This window comes from Lepidochelys kempii, chromosome 7, assembly GCF_965140265.1.
Source record: "Lepidochelys kempii isolate rLepKem1 chromosome 7, rLepKem1.hap2, whole genome shotgun sequence".
Classification (NCBI taxonomy): Eukaryota; Metazoa; Chordata; order Testudines; family Cheloniidae; genus Lepidochelys; species Lepidochelys kempii.
Genome location: NC_133262.1, coordinates 24984119 through 25005455, shown reverse-complemented (window position 1 = coordinate 25005455; position 21337 = coordinate 24984119). Strand labels below are relative to the sequence as shown.

General features: G+C 37.5%; 1 protein-coding gene across 29 annotated transcripts in view; it reads left to right on the top strand.

Annotated features, from left to right (window-relative positions):
- The window catches only part of SLMAP (sarcolemma associated protein), a 161790-nt gene that overhangs the window by 108028 nt on the left and 32425 nt on the right, over nucleotides 1-21337 (top strand). For 10 of the 29 annotated variants that reach the window (XM_073351475.1, XM_073351466.1, XM_073351454.1 and 7 more), the window contains 4 exons: nucleotides 9187-9249; nucleotides 16826-16882; nucleotides 20382-20462; nucleotides 20747-20806. The exons of 1 other annotated variant lie outside the window; for it this stretch is intronic. In XM_073351475.1, the coding sequence (XP_073207576.1) occupies nucleotides 9187-9249; nucleotides 16826-16882; nucleotides 20382-20462; nucleotides 20747-20806 (261 nt within the window). Of the gene's footprint in view, nucleotides 1-9186; nucleotides 9250-14122; nucleotides 14207-16825; nucleotides 16883-19984; nucleotides 20263-20381; nucleotides 20463-20746; nucleotides 20807-21337 lie in introns of those variants that run through there. 18 more of the 29 variants (XM_073351457.1, XM_073351449.1, XM_073351445.1 and 15 more) reach the window with 7 other exon arrangements.

The following is a 21337-nucleotide window of genomic DNA, read 5'->3' as shown; positions in this document are numbered from 1 at the left end:
TTGTAATGAGGCTTTTCAAAACCTAATGAGCCAAACCAGAAAGTAATAGCTTAACCTTTCTTCAGATGGACTCCCATTGAATTCAAAGGAAGTCTGCCTAAGATGTCAGGATCCTGCAACTATATTAGCAGAAATAGTTTCATTACTTTTAAAAAATCAGTGTAAACATTTTTGTACTTGCTTGCCACCCAGACATTATACTCTTCAACTAGTAAGTCAGAAGAGGTAAGTAAATAGGCCTGACTATTAGAAGCAAGTGAATGTTTTCAAAGTCTACCTTGAGTGAAAAGTATAAGTATATACACAGCATAAATAGTAAAAACTAAATAAGATTTTTAAAATGCAGTTTTTATCGGAGATGTTAATAAAACAGATACAGTAACCTCCTTTTTCCACAAAGGAATTTAAAATGATTTTTTATGACCTGTGTCCTTTTAAGTTAAATATACTTTTTTAAACTTTACTTTTTGGGGGTTTAATTACCTATATATTTTTAAGACTGGGGTTGCTTTTTCCTTCTGTCAAAAAGTGTGCATTATCACACCATATGTAGTAATCAACCCCAGGCTTTGACCACATACAGTGTGGTGCTCATGTGTGAGGCTAGAACTGGGCATAGAGTGCTTGAGATTATAAAATGTTGGAAAAGACTTAAGTTTTGCAATAAATAATCATAATTTAAATTTTTTGTGTCTCATGAAAATATGTACTGTAAATGGTGCTAAAATGGAAAAATATTTTTGCAATAAAGGACTTGTAAAATAACTTCGCTTGGTGAATGCTGAAGATGTTCTTTTATCTGCCACACTAAATATTGATTGGAAGCATTATTGCTTTTGATCACTAATCTTATTTAATAAACTGGCACATAGTAGTTCAGATCCAATGCTTTTAAAAAATGTTTATTCTACTTCTATAGAGTCAAAAAGGTTGTTACTGCTAATACAGTATTTTTTTCCAAGCGGAATGAGTTCTTCTATAGGGCTTAATTTTGGGAGTTCCATTTTGCTTGCATATTAAGTATGTCATAACTTTTAGCATGCAGACTTATTTTTGTCAATATTTTTGTCTCCATCTTTCAAGCATGAATTCTCCCTTTACCATGCTTAACCTTGCCCCCAGTGCTATTCCAGACAGGGTTCTGAAGTTCTACCATTTCCTTCTTTTATATTTATTGACATTCTCTTTCCACTAATAGATTTCTTACTGCCGTTAACGTGCTTACTGTATTGCATGGCCTCCATGGAGATTGATGATGCTGTGAATTGTCTAGCAGAAAACACTTGTGTAGAGAGTTTGATTGACCAATGTTTGCAGCCTTTATAAGTGCCATATGCATTTTGAAGCAAACTTTAAAATACTATACATTGATCCTTTATTAGATTTTTATATAAACGGAGGCTTCTTACGTGAGGTTTGTAGCTATCTCAGAATGTGTAAAACACACATGGGGAAAACTTAGATTGATACCTAAAGAAAGTGAAAGTGTGATTAACTTTAGTTATATACTAAAGTCCCCTAAGTACCAGTTATCTCTCCTAACTCCATCCTGAATTCCAGACACTTAACTATGATGCATATTGTCTCTTACTCCTTAGTGCTAATGTCTTTTGTGTATGGTATTTCTCTGACCTACTGCCAAGTCACCGGATTGGCTGTAGATTATTTTTTTTACTGATGTAGCATTCTATCTTAGTGTCCAGAGTTTCAAAACTTTGGAATTTTAACCTTAATGACATTTTAATAATTGTTTAAGAAAGCTCTTCAGATGTGGAGTTGTTTTTAATCTCTAGAAAGCGATTAAAAAAAAATTTCCATAAGAAAGTGAGTTCACTTTTTTGTAAGTGAAAGAATGGTTTAAAACTGAAATGTCATGTTTTCAGTTACTGAAATTGTGACGTATCCTGTAGAAAACACTTGGGTGCACCATGACTACTTTTAATCTTCATGCTTTCCAAACCATAAGAAAATTGAGGGTTAGGATTTTTTTCAGAAAGTAATATACTACTTTGGACAAGAGTAGCTTAAAGCTAAGCTGAAATGTTTTATTTATTTTTTTAAATTGTGGACTTCCAGATTACAGATGTATGTATTTTAGAACAAAAACGTTGAAAGGAACTGTCAAATCTAGAAATTTTTCAGTCATTTCAGTTAATGCATACGCCAATTTTTGTGGGTTTACAGCCGTATTTTCATTTTGAAAATTCTCTCCCCATTGTTGTGACTGTACCGCCACCTCTAAGCACTGCAAAATGATGAGCCAAGCCCTGAAATGTAAGAGTCAAATTGGTTTTAAAATGATATTTAGATAAATAAATATATCATTGTTTTTTTTGTTGGCTGTGGGTTTTTTCAACTCTATGGGGAAGCCTTGCACTCCCAATTTGTATGTGGTCATCTGAGGTTCAAAATTTAATCTAAATACATAATCGTTCGTGTTCGCCCCGTGCATACACCCTGCACTTCTTTGTGTCCCTCTCCAAAAGGACAAGTAGGGCTGTGTGGGCGAGCTGCCCTCAGTTCCTTGTCAACCACCTTGGCCTGAGATGGAGCATTAATGTGCCATACTTTCTAAGTCTATTTAGCTTAGTTACCCTTCTTTATTATTTTTTTTCTTTAGTTTTATTTAGAAATTTAGGGGGACTTTCTCTCAATCCCTTTCCCCTTTGTGGAAGGGGACATTCCCCTTCTGAATACTGTTGCCCCTGTTTCTGTCAGGCTCTCCTGGCTTCAGGCAGTGCATCTCTTGCTGGGAGGCTATCCCAATCAGTGACAGGCATTCCAATTGTATCTGGTGCTTGGGAGAGTCCTGTATCTCACAAAAGTATTCCATCTGCTCCGCTTTTAAAGACCGAGCAAGGAAAAATTGGGAGCTAAAACTGAGTCTCTTAATGATGAAGCACTCCTTCTATCCGGCCTCAGATCCAGATCAAGAGACCCCCCCAGGACTTTGGTTGCTGAGTGCTCCATCAACTTTGGCATGTTCATCTTGATCTGTCCATGGAGAAGACCCATAGAAAAGGGAGTCATTCCCCACAAAAGGAGTTAATCTAAAATAGACCTTGGTCCCTGCAGAGCAAGACCATGGCAGAGACCTCTCATCCCACTCTGGGTATGGCTGAGGATCCAGATACTCTCGATACAATCCTGTGTCCAGGGCTCTAGGCTCACTAGAGAAAAAGAACAACAAGCATGCCTCAGTACTGAGATCTTCAGTGCCGCACAAGCCAGTCACTGCATCGTTGAAGCCTGCCCCTCTGTGAGAATGGTACCCACAACTCATTCAGTAATGTCTACATTTAAATTGGTCACTAAGATAACCTTGGTAGTGGGAAGACACCATCATTAGTACCCTCTACTTAAACCAGAGTAGACTTGCCAGAGCAGCATAGAGCCTCCGTACTGACCACAAAACAGGGTCCTGCTCTTCAAACCCGCCTAGTACTCCATGAGTACTCCATGAGTTCAGATTCTCAAGGGGTCTAGTTTTGAGGGAACCAGAGTCTCCCTCGTTAGTCAGCACTGAAAGGTTATCAGTACCAAAACAAGCATGGTTGCTCAGGTCTGACCTTTCCCCAGTGCTGCTTGACTCTCCAACATCTTCAGAGAGTGCTAGTGTCCACCTCTTGAAAAGGAGGAATTCCCCTCTGATTTGAATATTTCCATCCACAGTTTGCTGGCACCTCAGACAAAAGGATTTCCATCCTGACACTTTTTGACAAGAGTAGGGAGCTACACCAAAGATGGGTCTGTTTCCCCAAGTTGGTTCGAGCACCAGTGAATGGTCAGGGAGTCACAACATAAGCTCATGGACATTCTCCAAAGAACTCCCTCTACCTGAGTTGCCATGCCTCTTAAGAAGGCCCTGTTGGATCCTACTAAATCCATCCAACCCCCTACAATAATTCTGCCAATGTGTAAATGGAAATATTATGTGCTGGCTTAAAACTTTGAATTTTTGTTCTCCCATCCAACACCGAAGTCCCTGGCTGTGGAGGCAGTAAACCAATGTGGCAGACAATATAATGCAAAAGCTGCACCATATTATAAGGACCAAAAGTGCCTGGATCTATTCATCAGAAAGACCTATTTATCCATCACTCTTCAATTTAGGACCGTGAAACTCTCATGGCGAAATACAATCACTCAAATATGCTAAATTCACCACCTTTATTGGGCGCTTGCCGTCTGGTCAGCATGACCTGTTTCAGGCTATTATTACGAAGTCAGTTAGCTAGAGCATCGCTACAGAACTCGTTAGATGCAGCCAATGCTGTAGCTGGATCCAAGGTCCCAAACTGCTCAAAGATCCCACTCCACTTCATTCTCAGAATTCCAGAGACCATATGAACCACCCAGGAAAAAGTCAAGGTTCCCGAGTAAGAGACCACTTGCTTCCTCTGCACCCGCTACTGAGCTGTCATTGTCAAAACTAATGGTCAGATGATAGTCTGCTCGAGAGCCTGGAAATATCCCACAACATCGAGCTGCATATATATTTTATTCACTTTCAACCCTTTGGAGGCTCTCTCCCATGCGGAAAGAAAATGGGACAAACAATCAGATCAGACTACTGCATGCTGGAGGTTATATCAGGGTTCGCTATCCATTTTACCTCCCTCCCCTATATCCAGCCCCCTTCCCCATCCCTCTTTAGGGACCCCCTCTCACAAGCATCTCTTAAAGCAAGAAGTTGATTCACTTCTGCCAATGGCTGCTGTACAAGGAACTATTCAGCACAGAGGAAAAGGGTTTTGCGCCCACTCTTTTCTGGACCCAAAGAGGAACAGAGAATCGAGATCGATTTTGAATCTAAGACAAACAATTTTGTCAAGTCACAGAAATTCAGGATAGTGCCTCTCTCAGACATAATTCCATCACTAGAATCAGGGGATTAGTTTTTGGCCCTCAACCTTCAGGATGCCTATTTTCATATCACAGTTCACCCATGTCTCAAACTATTCCTGTGCTTTTCAGTAGAACACCTGAAGTATCGAGTGCTCCCACTTGTTCTTTCATCTGCCCCAAGTGTGTGCTCAAACGTGCAGGTGGTGGTCACAGCTGACCTCTGACATCTGGGGATAATCATTTTTCCATACCTTGATGGCTACTCAATGGCTGGCCTTACAACTAGGTTTTCAATACCACAAAGATAATGAGATCCCTGTTCTGCAAACTAGCGTTGCAGTTCAACATCAAGAAATCCCCTTTTGAGCCTGGTATTAAAAAAGAAACGTAGGGGAAAAAAAAGTACATAGGAGCCTCCTTAGACACTGTATCAGCCAGGGTTTAACTCCCCACCTCCACCCTCACCCCAACAGATTCTCAACATTGGTAAATCTCATCTCAAAGATTCATATCAGCCCACAGACATCAATAAGTTGTCTTCAAATACTCAGATACATGGCAGGTTTCCTTTGTGATGCCACTTCCCAGGCTCTGCCTTCTGTGTTTCCAGGGTTGGTTCAGGACTGTTTTTTACTCTGAACGAACACAGCTTAAACAGGTTCGTGTCAGTCCCTCATCAGGTAAGAGACTTTCAATTGGTGGACGAACCCGGATAATGTCTGACCAGAGATTTGGTTTGTTCAGCCTCCTCCCTCTATCACCATAATGGCAGATGCATCTCTGGGCTGGGGGCACACTTAAGGACCCTCACTACCCAAGGCAAAGAGTCTACCCAAGAGAGACAACTGCACATTAGGTTTCTTGAGCTGAGGGCAGTCAGGAATGCTTGTATCCACTTCCTGCCTTTAATCAAGAACAAGTCAATAAAAATCCTCATGAACAACATAGTTTGCATGTTCTGTATCAACCAACAAGAAGGGGCAAGGTCCCCCTTCCCTTTGTGATGAAGCATTAAAGCTTTGGAACTGGTATATAGCCAATTGCATTCTTATTTCAGCAACTTACTGAAACAGAACAGGTTAAGACTACCTCAGCAGGCATTTCTCACAGGACAATGAATGGGAGTTGGAACCTCTGATTTTCAGTCAAATTTTTCTGACTTAGTGGGTTCCAAAAATAGATCTTTGCCATTGTGACCAACAAGAAATGCAAACATTTTTCTCAAGAAAGGGGATTGGGTCCTTTCTCTTTGGGAGCTGCCATCCTTGTTCCATGAACAAGAAGTCTTCTATATGTTTTTCCCCCCATGCCCCTGATTCTGAATGTAAGAAACAAGATAAAGCATGACAAAGCCAGAATTGTATTAATAGTCCCAGTGTGGCCCAGACAGATATGGTATCTTTATCCAATTCACCTAGCCATCGGTCAGGCAATTAGCCTTCTGCCCGCTCCTCATCTCCTTTCCTAGGATGCCAGCCTCACTCTTCATCCCAACCTGAAGATACTGTATCTCAAAGCTTGGCTCCTTGATGATTCATGGGACTAGTCAATAGGGAGGTACAACAGGTATTACTGAAGAGTAGGAAAGATTCCATGAGATACTTACCTCTACAAGAGAAAAAGTATCAGCCTGAGGTGTATCCAGAGAAGTGTTCCACCTGTTGATTATTCCCTCTCAATCATACCTTGATTACCTCCTAGAGCTAAAAAAGATAGGATTATCCATGAGCTCTATCAGGGTCCACTTGGTGGCTATAACAGCCTTCCATGCAGTGGTTGAGGTATTCTCAGTCTTCCCATCCTACAACTGTAAGGTTTCTGAGAGGATTGGGGAATCTTTTTTCCCCCAAGTTAAGGAACCTACTCTTATTTGGGAATTTGATTTAGTACTTAGATCCTTTATGGGCTCTCCCCCCTTTGAGCCAATGACTATGTCTTCCCTTGTTAATTTATCTCCTATGACAGCCTTTCTCGAGACGGTCACCTCTGTTTATAGGGTTGGAGAAATAGGGGCTCTAACAGCAGAAAAATATTACAGTATTTTTCAAGGACAAAGTTTCATTACATCCATGCCCAAAATTTTTACCCAAGGTGTCATCTGAGTTTTACCTGAACCAAGTTATCCACCTTCTGGTTATTTCGCAAATTCTAGAGAGGATGTCATTTTACACACTTCAATGCTTAGGAGGGCATTAGTCTTTTATGTGGACAGAAGTAAGTAATTTAGGAAGCCACCCAGACTGTTCATATCTGATGCAGTTAGCTCCAAAGGTTTGGAGGTTTCCACCCGGAGACTCTCTAAGTGGATTTCTGTCTGTATCACATTTGCTATAAATTTACAGACATATGGACTCTTCCTAGGGTGTTGGCCCATTCCATAAGATCTCTATCTACATCTACGGCATTGCTCAGGTATGTTTCTATTCTGGATATTTGTAAGGCTGCCACATGGATTTCCATACATACCAGTTTTCTAAATCAGATACTGCTATTAAAAAGGTTATATTGTCTTCAGTCGTGGACTTAGTGCCGAAACCCCCTCCTCCAGCTGGAGGTACTGCTTGGTAGTCACCTGAAGTGGAGTGCCCAAAGGGACACTACTGGAAGAAGGAGGGGTTATCTCAGATTATGCAGTAACTGGAGATCTTCGAGATGTGTGTTCCTATGGGTGATCCATTATCTGTCCCCCTTCCCCTCTGCTTTGGAGTTTCCTCTGGGGGCCTCATGGTAGAGAAGGAACTGTGGGCAGTTTGCCCACACAGCCCTATATAACTTTGGAGTGGGGCACAAGGTGCATGCACAGGCCAAATAGGCACTAATACCAAAAATCTCTGATTAAAGGTGCAAGGGGTATGAGCACACCTGAAGTGGAGCACCCATAGGGGGACACATTTCAAAGAACTCCAGTTACTCACACCTTGTGCAGTAAGCTCTCCTCCTTTCCTTCTATCTATCTAGAAAAAATAGGCAGCTGCCCCACTCACATTCTCCGTCATGCTTCCCCCCATCTCCTGTCACCTACTTCTGCCCTGTATTCACTATGCCCCCATATTTCCATTCCTTTTTCTATAATACAAAGAATAATAGAGGCCCCAGCAGAGGTCAGGCCCTCGTTCCACGAGGTGTTATTAATATGTAATAAAAGACAGACCGTGCCTGACCCAAAGAGCTTACAATCTAAAGAGTAAAGACTGTGTATGAAAAAGGAAGTATTGTTATCCCCATTTTATGTATGGAGAACTGAGCCTCGCAAGGACTGTGATTTGACCATGATTACAGAGGAAGTCTTTGGCAGAGCTGGGAATTGAACCCACTGCAGGATGTTACACACAGGACCATTGTGTTTCCACGAAATCTCTTTGTGTTTTATTGTGATGAGACTCCAACCAAAAGAACCCAAGGAAAAATAACCTTTGCCAATGTAAAAAAAACAAAACTCTGTGTGTGTGTGTGTGTATATGTATGTATGTATTTTCAAATTTTAGGAGGGATTACAATTAAAGAGCAAAGAAAAAAATCACTTCAGCTCCAAGAAGACTCTTTAAAATAAGTATAAAAATATTCAAATTAAGAATAAAATATGTAAAAATGTTTTTCCCCCCTTAGTGCAAGGATTTAATCTTTTTTTGTTCAAAACTAATAATATACTAATGGTAGGAACTGCTTGTCTCTCAGTGCTGGGGGGTTTGATATTTCAGTAAACTGCAGCATAAGAAGGTGTCAAGGATTGCATCATCTTATATATTCTAAATTTATTTTTAATTTAAGTCTGTTGGTGAACACTGAGTTAAATCTTTGGTGTAACTATAGATTTGCCAGTGGAAGTAGAGTCAGGTGTGTGTGTGTGTGTGTGTGTGTGTGATTTATGACATAGCTAAACTGAAACAGGTGTTCTAGTTGGTGCTAAATGTAGGAATTTTTGTAAAATGAATCAGTTACTAAATTTGTTAAATAAAGATTTTTAGAAATAGTATAATATTTCTTGAAGTACATATTTTTCATGCATTTTCATTAATAACTTCCATAAAATTTAGTATTAAAGTTTACACTTTAAAAATTGAACATACTTTTAATTGAATATGTTAAGTATACTTTCCCAATATTTTATGCAACTAGGTCTAAAAAACAATCTGTAAAATTTCTAATCTCCAAAAAATAATTCTTAACTATTTCAACAGAATATGTCTTGTCTGCTTGTATATTCGGTTGATTCATCATATTGAAATCTGAGAATAACGCCTAATTTACAAATATTTTAATGTATATTTCAGATTTTATAGTTAAATCAGTTCTAAGATGATGAGGAGATGTAAACTGAAGTGTTTCTTTCTTTACTAGAGCACTTTCTTTCAAAGAGTGGAGGGGACTGCACTTTTATTCATCAGTTCATAGAGTGCCAGAGTGAGTACAGAGCATTCATCACATTGACTTTAAAACAAAAAACCAAAATATCAAAAATGAAAAATACATTTATCAGTACTGCTTAATATTTCTGCAGTAGTGGAAATGCGCTGTAAGTATAGAATTACGGCGTTATGAACTCCAACGAAGTTGACTCTTTACGAGTAGGAGATATCTTTGTTGCTTTTGTAAAGTGCTGAGCACATGATCTGTGTTTAACACTTTAATCTATTATTACTTTCTATCAGCGAGAGAGCATGAGTGCTGCCATGTTGCCGTATGTGTGTAAGATTGACCTAATTTTGTAACATTCATGGAAAATAAGAGAAGCTGGAAGCCTGACTAACATTGCCAATTAAAATAAACATTGCAGGCTGCAGCAGACAGATAGGGATGAGGTAATGGTGCCTGTTGTCTCTTCTCTATTTAGCATTATATATGTAATTTCTGATAATTTTAAGGTTTTATAATGCAGCTTGTGCTAGGTCAAGTGTGACTGCAGGAACGAAACTATAAAAGAGACTAGTATTTTCATGTGGAAATATAAGATTTTCCAAAAAATGTAAAGAAATGGAGCATAAGTGCTTACTACTGATCTTGTAGGAAGGCAGATAATTTTTGTGCTTGAGGTGAAAAACTTGCTTTTCAGAGCGAATGGTTTTCAGGATAATTAGTAGAGAAACAGTCATGTCTGCATGGAGCAAATCTTTAAGGAAAAACTCTGTTTCTAGTTAGCTTGTTCTGTGAGCTGGGACAGGAGCACGAGCTGGGGAGAACCCTGAAAGCACTGTGAAAGCATAGCTGGAAAATAGAACTCTTTTTAATAGCATGGAGACGCCAGAAAGAACACTGCTTCCCCACACACACAGTACTGTTGTGCTAGGAAGGTTTTTACAACATTTGTTAGGTGTAACTTTAAACATTTAAGTTAAATTTATGAATTAATAGAGCAGAGAGAAGTATGCATAAACAGAAATGAGGCAATACTTTTCTTTGACAATTGATTTTTGTAGTTATGCATGTTGACCGCTGTTGTGTTTCTTAGATTCACTGCCAAAATGTAATGAACATCGCATAGTATGAATTTATTGGTGGGTTTCTGCTTTTTAAGGTGAGGAATACAGTATTATACATTTAATTTATATCAGAATACTCTTAATGCCCATTTCAGAAGACCTAAGAAAAATTATCAATAAACCAAAATACATGAAATTAAATACAGGTTAATTCCATTAAAAAATGGCATGGGCTGTATCTTCCAAAACTTTAGGGACTGATCCAAAATTTCTCAAGTGGAGACTTAAAAAGAAAATTATCTTCAGTAGTTTTAAGCTTTCTGGAGATTACTTAAGGCTCCTCTTTCCAACAGAAGGCATAGTAAAAGTGAGCTTGCTGGCCTAATTGATGAAGTGAACTTCATTTTCAGTGGTATGGTGTATGCATTGTTTGCTCTTTTAGCTAATTAAAATTGTATATTAGTTGACCTTTTAGCATGAGATCCGCAAACTAAAGCGGATGAGCACTTCTATCACTATAAGGATACAAAAGTGATCATCTTGATTTAACTAAAAGATTTCAACATGCCTTTGAAGTAAGAGAGATAAGAAAATAAAAGATAAAACGTATTGAAAGAAGTGGGGAGAATTTGATAGGTGAAAACACCAAACTTCAAGAACCTGATCAAATAGTAATATTTCATTCTTGCTTTAAAAAAAAATGGAGCCACTGAATGAGGAATAATATGTAAATATAAATAAACAAACTTTCTGAAAGAGTAAATTTATATTTCCTTCTAAGCAGATAAGAAAAGAAATTGGAAATTCTAAATGGGCAGTTCCCAAACTGTAATCTGGACTATCAGAATGCCAACCCTAACTGTTCAGAAATCATGAGTCAAGGCCACAAAAATCATGAGCCTGAAAACAGATACATTTTGGGTTTTGAACATTTAGGCTACACTTGTCACGCTTTCAAGCTTTTCCTTGCAACAATGAAGGCTAGAAATGGATTTTAATTAAAAATGAAGGCTGTGATCCTCCTGTATTCACAAGACTCTGGGAGCTGGGACTTTAAAATACACACCAAATATTATCACTCATGCTAAAATCACCAGAGAAAGCAACTGGGCTATGATTACAGCTAGTACACAGAGCTAGCCACATTATACTGACTTTTCTGTTTGTTTCCAGGAGTTTTTACAGTTGTCCAGGTTTTTCTTTCCACAGGGAGAGACTGGAGATCTGTAAAAATGCCTGAAAAGGAGCTGTCAGTCTAGCTTCCTCTGCTAGTGTTTGCTGCTACAAAAGAGAAGTAGAGGAACCAGTAAGACTGGATATGCCAGGCACCAGCAGGGGAGAAAGGAATGAGACAGCTATACAGTGTGTCCAGAAGAGAAGAGGATGTTGTGGTGGCTGAGCAGCATTTCTAAGGGCACAGAGGAGGAGGGAACGATGTCTGTAGAGATAGGAAGAAAGGGGAATTATGTGGTAGCAAAGCACAAGTAGGGAGAAAGAAAAACAGAAGATGAAATGAAGAGCATCAGAAGACTGTGATTAACTCTTAAAGAGAACAAAATACTTACTGTGTTCATAGATATTGTAATCCATGTAACCAGCTACTGTCATCGCGACAGGGATGTTATGTGATCAGTAATGGGAGTGAAGGTAGTTGGTGCCATCGCAAATTGGGGGCAGGAGTGGTGGCATATAGTTCAGAAGACACTAAGGCCTGAATTTGCTGAGGAGCCTAATGGAATTTACAGCAAAATCCCCATTCAATACAATGGAAATTAGTCACCTAGTTTCCTTGGGCTTGTTTGAAAATCCCAGCCTTAAGATTTGGGCCACACTATGAAAAGTTTTGTGAAACCCTGTTTTGAATGGTCTGGGAGGACAGTAGCTTGATATGTTTGTTAATTGCTCCTCACCTATTCCCTCCATTTCTCACTGCTTTTTGCCTTAACTGCTGGACTGCTTCACCATATTTATAAGGTGAAATCCTGGTCACTTTGAAGTCAGTGGTAAAACTCTCATTGATTTCAGTAGGGCCAGGATTTCACTTTTTCAGTCTTTTGTTAGGTCTGTAGTGATACATTGCTGTTAATGTGGGACACTTGATTATCCCAAAAGTGGTGAAAACAGTATGCAGATAAGAGGAAAGTGATGCAACGTGCAATTTTCCTCCTATTTTAAGCTTTGCCTTTTTTTTTTTCTCCCATTGGTATTTTAACCTTTGCTTCTGTGCTTTTTTTTAAATAAAAGTGGGTATATTTTATGTACAACTAACTGTTCCCTTAAACTTTTAAGCAAGTTTTTTATTTTTAAAAGTGGAAATTTCTTTTAATTATTTTACTGGTTATTTCTATTTTCATAAATAACATATGGGAGACATTAAAGGTGACCGACAAAGGGGAAAATTGGGCTTGTGACCTTTTGCTTCTTTCTGATATATTAAATGGGCTTAAAGTTTTGTCTGCCCTTGAAGACGCTCTAATGCTTTGTCTGAATATTAATAAAATGATAAAGCTTAAAGAGTTACTTGTGAGCAATTAAGGGAAAGCATTTTTAGTCAGACTTCAAACATGCGGGATAATTATTTTTTAACTCCTATGTAACTTCAGACACTGTCACTTTGGATAAAAGATGTTCTTGTTAAAGATCCAACATGTTTATTGTGAGCTGATGCACCTAAACTGTTCTGAGCTTAGAAGACTTAACATTATTATTACTAGAGTAGTAGTAATAATTACAGTGCACTATTGTGCTATATGCTGTATGAACACACAGTGCCTCAAACAATGGGGTCCTAGTCCATGATTAGGTACGATTATTGTAGTAATACAAATAATAATAATAAGACAGTCCCTGTCCCAAAGATACTAAAATATAAATTAAGAAGACAAAGGGTAATTCTAAGGTAGAAAATCAAGCAGAAAACCCTAAAAAAGCCCCCCCAAAACCCTTCAGGCCACATTCATTCATCATAAAGAAGCAAACATGCAATCTAACTTTAAAACAATTATTTGCACTTTACCTCTGAAGTACACAGTCTCAGTAAATAATTCTTAAAATAAACTACTATACTGTATAAGCATGCCAGCTTCTCAAGGAGCAGTCATTGGAGAATATCAGTTCTGGTATGGTAATCAAAATCTTTAACAAATGCATAAACATATTCAGCCAAAAATATGGATATATCTGTTTTTTTTCAAATAGTTTACTTTGTAAGCCCCTCTCGAAAATAAGTTTCTCAAAAATATACAGACAGGAGTACTTCAGATTCTCTAACAAATCCAGTGTCTGCTAGCCTTACTCATGTTGAGTAATAACTTACTGCAGAATTGTGGAATAAGGTGCTAATCTTAAGTAAAGAAAGCCGAATTTGGTCCTATGGTTTTCTTTGCTTACTTTCTTGCTACTTCCCTATTTGGGGTTGCAGCTTTTATAGAATTCTTCCAAAACTCGTGATTGAATTCCAGGGTGTTGTACAGATTGGTCTCTCTAAGGTCCGCTAATACCCAGTCCATGTATCAAGACTTTGCTTTCCCTCTTGGTCATCTTCCACCCACAACCACTGCAAGAGCAATCATACCAGTATAGCTCTCCGGTTTCTGCTGGATATGCTCAAATCAGCATAGCCTAGTTTTCCTCAATTTGTTTTCAATTGGAGCAACCCCCACATTAGTCCCTTAAGAACCTCATTTTGTTTCCCATCACGGCATGTCTTTCCATCTGAACATCTTCATTTCTGTAGTGGAGAGCATACTGAAATCTTTTCTAATGGCTGGCCTAGTCACGGTCCCATATATTTGGATGGATCAAATTAGTTTTTTACACTGTAATTTTTAACATTATTGGTATCTTCTTGTCACAAGGAACTGGAGTCAGTTCCCTCCATTTGCACCAAAATGCTGGGCATATCGCAGGATGGCACCATAGGCACCAACCATTGATCCCAGGTATTTAAATTATTTCACACTTCTAAGCTGTCTGTCTGTGATGTCCTTTATGGTCCTGCTCCCCACACTTGTCATAGCCTCGATTTTACCAATATTCACTCTAAGTCTAGCCTGCTCAAAACTATGTTGCCACATTCCAAAGTTGGTTTGCAGGGTCTCAAAATCTCCTACATATATCACCAAGTCCTGTGTATTTATTACTATATATAAATATGGCCAAGTCAAAACAAACTTTTCCATTTGCTTTGAACTTTGTTGATACTTCATGGCATCTTGCATACTATTGTTAAACTGTTGTACAGTATACAAATGGAAAACATCAATAGCAGCTTTTAATCAATCAGCTGTATTCATGTGTGATGTTGGGTTTACTGAAGAAGTTATGCCAAAAATCAAACTGTGGTCTGCAAAGCCTGTATTAAACTCATAAACTGTCTCTACACACATGAACACACTATGAATCACTGTGGTGGAGGAAACGTTAAAAATTAGTTTTTTTCATCAGAATTCTTAATAAAAAACATGTAGAAAATACACTGCTGAAAGCAATTTGAGTTGGCCAGGAAAATAGACAAAGGTCAAAAAAGACCAACTTCTTTTTTTTACACTAATTGTAGACTGCTTTTAGTTTTGACCATGCATGGATTTGTGCAGAGTCCAAAATCTGCAACACATTTTGCTGCCCTAAACTAGTCACACATTCATTCTAACTAATTGTTTTATGATGTGACTGCCACTGTTACGAATGGAGTCATTCTCATCTATAAATCAGGCAGGTGAGTAGCTAATGTGGATGCAGGATTCTTATGTTCAGCTCCTTCTCCAGGGGGGTGGGCAGTCTTCCTCAGGTGCTTTTTTGCCTTGCTAGAAGAAACTGTGGCTGGTGTATATGTGAAATCCAGTCTTTTTTTTCTGACCTCAGTAGAGTTCTGTAACAACATGGAACAAGGCAAGACAAAGGATACTTCTCTTTTTTGCCCTGCTCCTCCCTTCCTCTTGCTCCCCCCCCCCCCCAAAGCCAGGAAAGAAGGGTTGAAAATGCTTTGGGCAGGAGATCTATTGTGCCCCCGCCCCCAACACACACACACAATCCACCCACCATGGCTTCATACAACTGCTGTAGCTTGGTCTGAATGATTGGTGGGAGAGGAAATGAGTTGTGAATTGGGTGACTATCCTGTGCTTCAGCAACCTCTCAAAGCACTTCTTCACTGTGAATGTACTCAACAATGTGGCTCAAGATTCCATCTTGTTAACGGGCAATATCTTGGCTACTTGCATCCTTGCTTTAAGATCTTAGTCTGTTCTAGGGTGTAGATAGCTCCTCTGAACTTTCTCTTTACTCTCCAGAGGCATACTGGGGACTTAATCTTGAAAGGTCTTGGAGAAAAAAAAACTACCTCCCCACTCCGGCTTCGTATGGGAGACACTCATTTTACTTGATTCCTCATCCATCTTTTTCATGAGGCAATCTTTAGTGAAGTACAGACCAAGAACAAACTTGAGCATTGCTTTTGCAGTCAGGGATTTAAATCCAAAGCTTCTTACAGCCAGAGGAAAACTAAAGATAACCAACTCTAACCACTCTTGTCTCTCCTTACCCTGTTCAGCACTGGAGGGGTATTTTACTGTTACTTTGTATCTGGAGCAGGATTACCTCAAACTCTTGGGTGCCCATCTTTTTGAGTAAACATTTTTACTATATTCAGAACAATCACTACAACTATTTCTCCCACTTGAAAAACAAAAACAAAAAACTGTATCTTTTCTGCTCCAAAAAAACCAGAACAACACAAACACACAAGCAGATCTTCCTGTAATGAGAAAGGGGAGAAGAGCTGAAGATTCCATAAATTGGTTAGGGACCTTGCTATTAGAATCTCTCATATTAATTGTGGCTTTTTTTTTTTTTTACACTGCCCATCACTGTATTAAGATTTCCTTGATTTTTGGGAAAACGAGGACAGTTCCCATTCGGGTCTTCCATAACAGGTTCTCTAAGGCACTTACTTAGCAGTGAGGCGCAAATAAGACTGTTACCCTGGGAGTCAAAACGTTGTGCTAAATGCCCACTGTCCAAGCCCATTTGAATACATGCTCATCATCCCACTCTTCTTTTTGTGTAAAATGGCTCTTCTTATGGCCATCTCTGTGGGCACCTGGTCACAGGAACTAGAAGTGGAGATCTGGGGAGGCTATAAATTCAGAAACTCCACTTTCTCATAAATCTAGTTTTTCTAAGAAGCTGGTAAATGCTAATTGTTCTCAGTTTGACTTTTCAGTCATATATAAAAAACCGCTAGAATAACTTTACAAAGTAAAATTAATCCTTCATTAATTAGCTGAAGTATTTAAGAATGGATATTATTAAATAGTAAAAGCAAATACTTAACATAATTTCTGCTGTATTCATTATGCTTCACATTATAGCAAAGTTATAGTTAACTGCGTGATGATCTGCTTAGTTTCCCATGCCAGAATCAAATTTTTGTTTAAGCAGGGGTATGGAGTAATACTGTCCTCTTTAAATTTGGTCATGGAATGTGGACGACATAGACATGTACAAGGAAATGTTTGCTGAATATGGACTTGGATAGTAACATTTATTTTGTTTGGCAGACAAGTTCATAGACGAAGGACATCTAACCAAAGTGGAAGAAACAAAGCTTCTGAGAGGTTAGATTTCTGATTTATATAACTCATTTTGAAACATGTTTTATGTAATGGGTCTGTTTTAAAATAAGTTTCTGATTTAAACCAATAACTTAGTAATATTTTTGTTAAATACTGGAAATATAAGGTAACTTTTTAACAAGTCCACAAAGAGAGTAAATATAGTTAGTGTCCATTGATACATCACTATATAAGTATTTTAGGGGGAGAAACCAGAAGGAAACTATACTTTGAGGGATGGGGGTGTGTGGTGGACTGTTCTTGACTGACTTACCTGTGTATTTCTCATCCAAAGTTTTTTTTTTTTTAAAAGGAATTTTTTGCAAATTAAAATCTCTCACTACTAAATAAATTTCAGACTGAGTTTTTTCACTGAGCAGAACCAGAAAATATTAGTTAGTCTTAGTTAACAGATAAGAGGGAAAAGGTGTGGGTTTTTGTAAATAATCTAGAAATATCCTAACAGTGTTAAAATGAACCCTAATCTTATAAACCTGCTTTTTTAAAGATAAAACATGAATGTGCAACCCTTTAAAGTTTGTCACTTTCTTGTTTCACACTCTTTTTATAAGGAAAACTAAAATACAAATATTTATTTGGGCAACTTAAGTCCCTTAATATTAATGAGCCTCATGTTGCAGAGCCAAAATCAGGAGTGCTATAGATGTTAGTAATTTATGATAGTCCCCACATTGAGCACAATATTAACAGTTTAATATTTTGTTTGTTCAGTGGATATAGTGGTAAAGTGCTGACATTTAACCATTAACATTTTCATCCTTTTCTTCATGAATGTTTCTTAATATATCAGAGTATTGATTTCTGCCCATTTATTAGCATAGATATTGTTACATTTAAACATATTTTGGTCGTTCAGGATTCCAACTTTGTTTTTAGAATTACTTCATCTTCTCTGTGCAACTCCATTTTAGCTTGTTGCCGAGCTTGTATAACTCTAGACAACATGCCATGTTTGGCAAAAGAATGCATACAATAAGCCTAACTGTAATTTAACACTTGCATGCCAGTATTATCTTGCAAAATGATGAGCTATTTTTAGTATCTATTAATAGTGTAATAAGTATGGTGTCGTCAAATTTTAAAATAGACTTTATTTTATTGTCTCATTTATTAAAGTAACTCACTTTCACTATTGAAAGTGTGAAAAAATGGAAATGAAAGAAAAATCCCAGGAAAGAGCTTTGTGTTACCAAATTGTGGTATATAAAAATTAGGCAAGTTTTTCATCAAAGTGCAATACTTGCAGATTTTGAAAAAGTGAGCTTAGTATTCATGAAAGTAGGGGACGAATAAGTGACTTACACTAAATAGTTGTACAGTTAGCTATTGGGCCAGATTTTGATCGCAGTTACATTGCAGTAAACTCTGAGTAACTGAGATCAGAATCGGACTGCTGAATGAATTTCCTTCCTTAAGACTGCCACTGCTCCTCCTGAAAATACCCCTATTATTTTTGATATTTGTTTTAGGCTTCTTAACCAAGGATGACCAAAAAACTACCTGAACATTTGGTGTCAAAAAATTTTAAAATAGACTTTATTTTATTATCTCATGTATTAAAGTTACCCAATAATACTTAAAATGGCTATTATCTGTGTAAATTGTTTCCATCAGTGTTGAAAAAGACTCCTTAGTTTGTAATTTTGGTATTTTGTTTAGCAAAACCTGAAAAATCTAACATAACATCTATGATAAACCATAAATACATTCATAATTGAAGATTTAACAGTTCTTTAAATATAAATAATATTGAAAGTGTGAAAAGATGGAAATGAAAGAAAAATCCCAGGAAAGAGCTTTGTGTTACCAAATTGTGGGATATAAAAATAGCTGCCAGAACTCATGAACCATCATTCTTCGGGGAATGTGTATGTTGATGGCTACCACTTTCTTTCTTGACTAACGTCTGTTAACAAAAAATGAGGTATCTTGTTTGTTGTTTACTTTCTGTTGTGACTCCCACAACTGGATATTCCTCTGACATAATGACCTGGTACAATCTTTTTTTACTTTGTCTGAAAGTATGAAAGGAAAAAGTGTATTCTGTTAATCTATCTGTCTCTTTCCCTTTGACTACTTGTCTGTTTCCCAGAGCAAGGACTTTAGTTTCTGTTGAATTTGTTTTTGCTTTTCAGTTCCATGGAGTCATTGTGTGACAAGAAATAGCAAGTTCACGATATCTGATATCAAATTATGTAAAAGAAAGTTATGCCAATCCCGATAGGTTTCCCATGCACTTATTTGTCTATAACTGCATATTCTTTCTTCCCTCTTCTGCCAGATGCTTTTTTTTTCTTTTGGCATGTACATTAAATATCAGCAGGTGAAGACAGGATTTGTGATAGTGCTTCATGCTGATATGGAAGGAAAGACTCTATACTGGGAGCATTATAATAGCTGTCTATCTAAATCCCTCATTACCTGGCACTTGTGCCCGAGGAGAAGGGTCCTCCAATTTGTGGGTAGACAATTGTGCTATCCAAACAAGCCAGAGCGCAATGAGCGAGGAATAGTTTATTATATGTGTCCTCAAGCCTTGATGATGAGGGCATGATTCATAATTCTTGTCTTTTGGTCCACCACCATTGTGTCTGCATGCATCCATCTGAGCTAAATTGAAGTTCAGAAATAAAATTAAGCTATTACAGGCATATAAAGTGAGTCTTTGGCCTTGTTGAGTCAAGCGGACTGTTGCATGGGAAAAGGATGAATTAGTTAATGAAGTCCACTACCCTTCCCGTTTTCTCTCTTTGTGAGGTCTCTAGACCTAGCCAAAAAACTGCTTTCATGGTTCCACTAAACTTCATGTAACTATCTAGTGGACAGAATATAGGAGGCTGATCCATAAGCCCTTTCAGAGGTGCTTTTGTGCAGGCATGTAGACCATTTCCTATTAACATAACCTAAACTTAAAACTATTTTTTAAAAACTAGTTAAAATACTGATGATTCACATTACTAAGATTAATCTTTATTCATAGTTCATTTCAAATTTATATTACAACACAATGCACGTAGGCATCTATTGCTGTTGTTTTACTTATTCAAAACACTGCAAAATCAAGTTTTGTTCTCAGCAGCATTTTCTTTCCATCATGATACAATATCTGTATTGTTCTGGAAATGTTGCTGCTGTTTTTTTCTGATTTGTTCCCGGAAAGACTGAACAAAACAACCAGCTTTTACACTGGGTTCCAACTGGCAAGAGTACAACTTTAAACAAAAGCTGAGGCTATCTACGAGGCAGTTACCATCTCATGTTAGACTGTAACATTAAATATGTGATCCTACGGCTGTTTAATTCATTTTGGAGTGGGATTTTAAAGCCACAAGAAAAACCCTGGCTTTTATTAAAGCACAAGTGTAACAGTTTTCTTCAGTTCTGCACTTTAAGCAGCATCTAGCAGTAGATCTAGAATTTCTACTAAAAGCCATAGGAAACACACACACATTTTAATTGAGGTTCTCTTTGTCTCTTACAGAAAACCAAGCAAGAGCAAAAGAATCTGATTTGTCAGATACTCTTAGTCCAAGCAAGGAGAAAAGCAGCGACGACACTACAGGTAAATTTGTGTGTAAATTTCTGCAAAATGGCTTTGGTGTTGGTAAGTATGTTAAGGTTTGCTATTAGAATCTAGAACATAAGGTACACTTTATATTTCGCTCAGCCAAATCAAGTGTAATTAAAGAACAACATGAGATATAGTATTTTGCTACCTTGTAACCAGTTTGGGGTAGGGGGAGAGAGAGGACAGTAAAGGTTTCTCCGGTCTGTTTGTAGAATCTGTTTGTAGAACTTGACTCTAGTCTACCTGCTGTTTTAAAGCAATTTAAATTTTTTGTTTAGATGCCCAAATGGATGAACAAGAGCTAAATGAACCTATTGCTAAAGTATCTCTTTTAAAAGGTAAACAAATTTCCATATTTTTTTAACTTTAAGATGTAGTGTGACAGACCCACATTCTGAATAATACATGTGTGTTTTATTTTAGGACTCTATATTTCTGTCAGATGAATATTTGTAGTTAAGTGAGAAGTGCTCAAGTTTAAATATTTAAATTACTTTATTAAGGAAGTATGTTTGAAAAGAAATTGTGATTCATTCATCTGAAATTAATGTAGCCAACTGTTAGTGTAGAGATAAGTGACATTTTAAATTAGAGTAATCTTTTTTCCCAGTTCACACCAGTACTGTTAAAATAAATCTTCATGTATAACTTAAAGCACGAGTCAAGAAAATAGTTTCTCTTTGTGTTCTGTTTCTTGGTTAATAATCCGTGTATCTCTTCTGGTCATTGTTACCCAATAATGCTTAAAATGGCTATTATCTGTGTAAATTGTTTCCATCAGTGATGAAAAAGACTCCTTAGTTTATAATTTGGGTATTATTTATATTTAAAGAACTGTTAAATCTTCAATTATGAATGTATTTATTGTT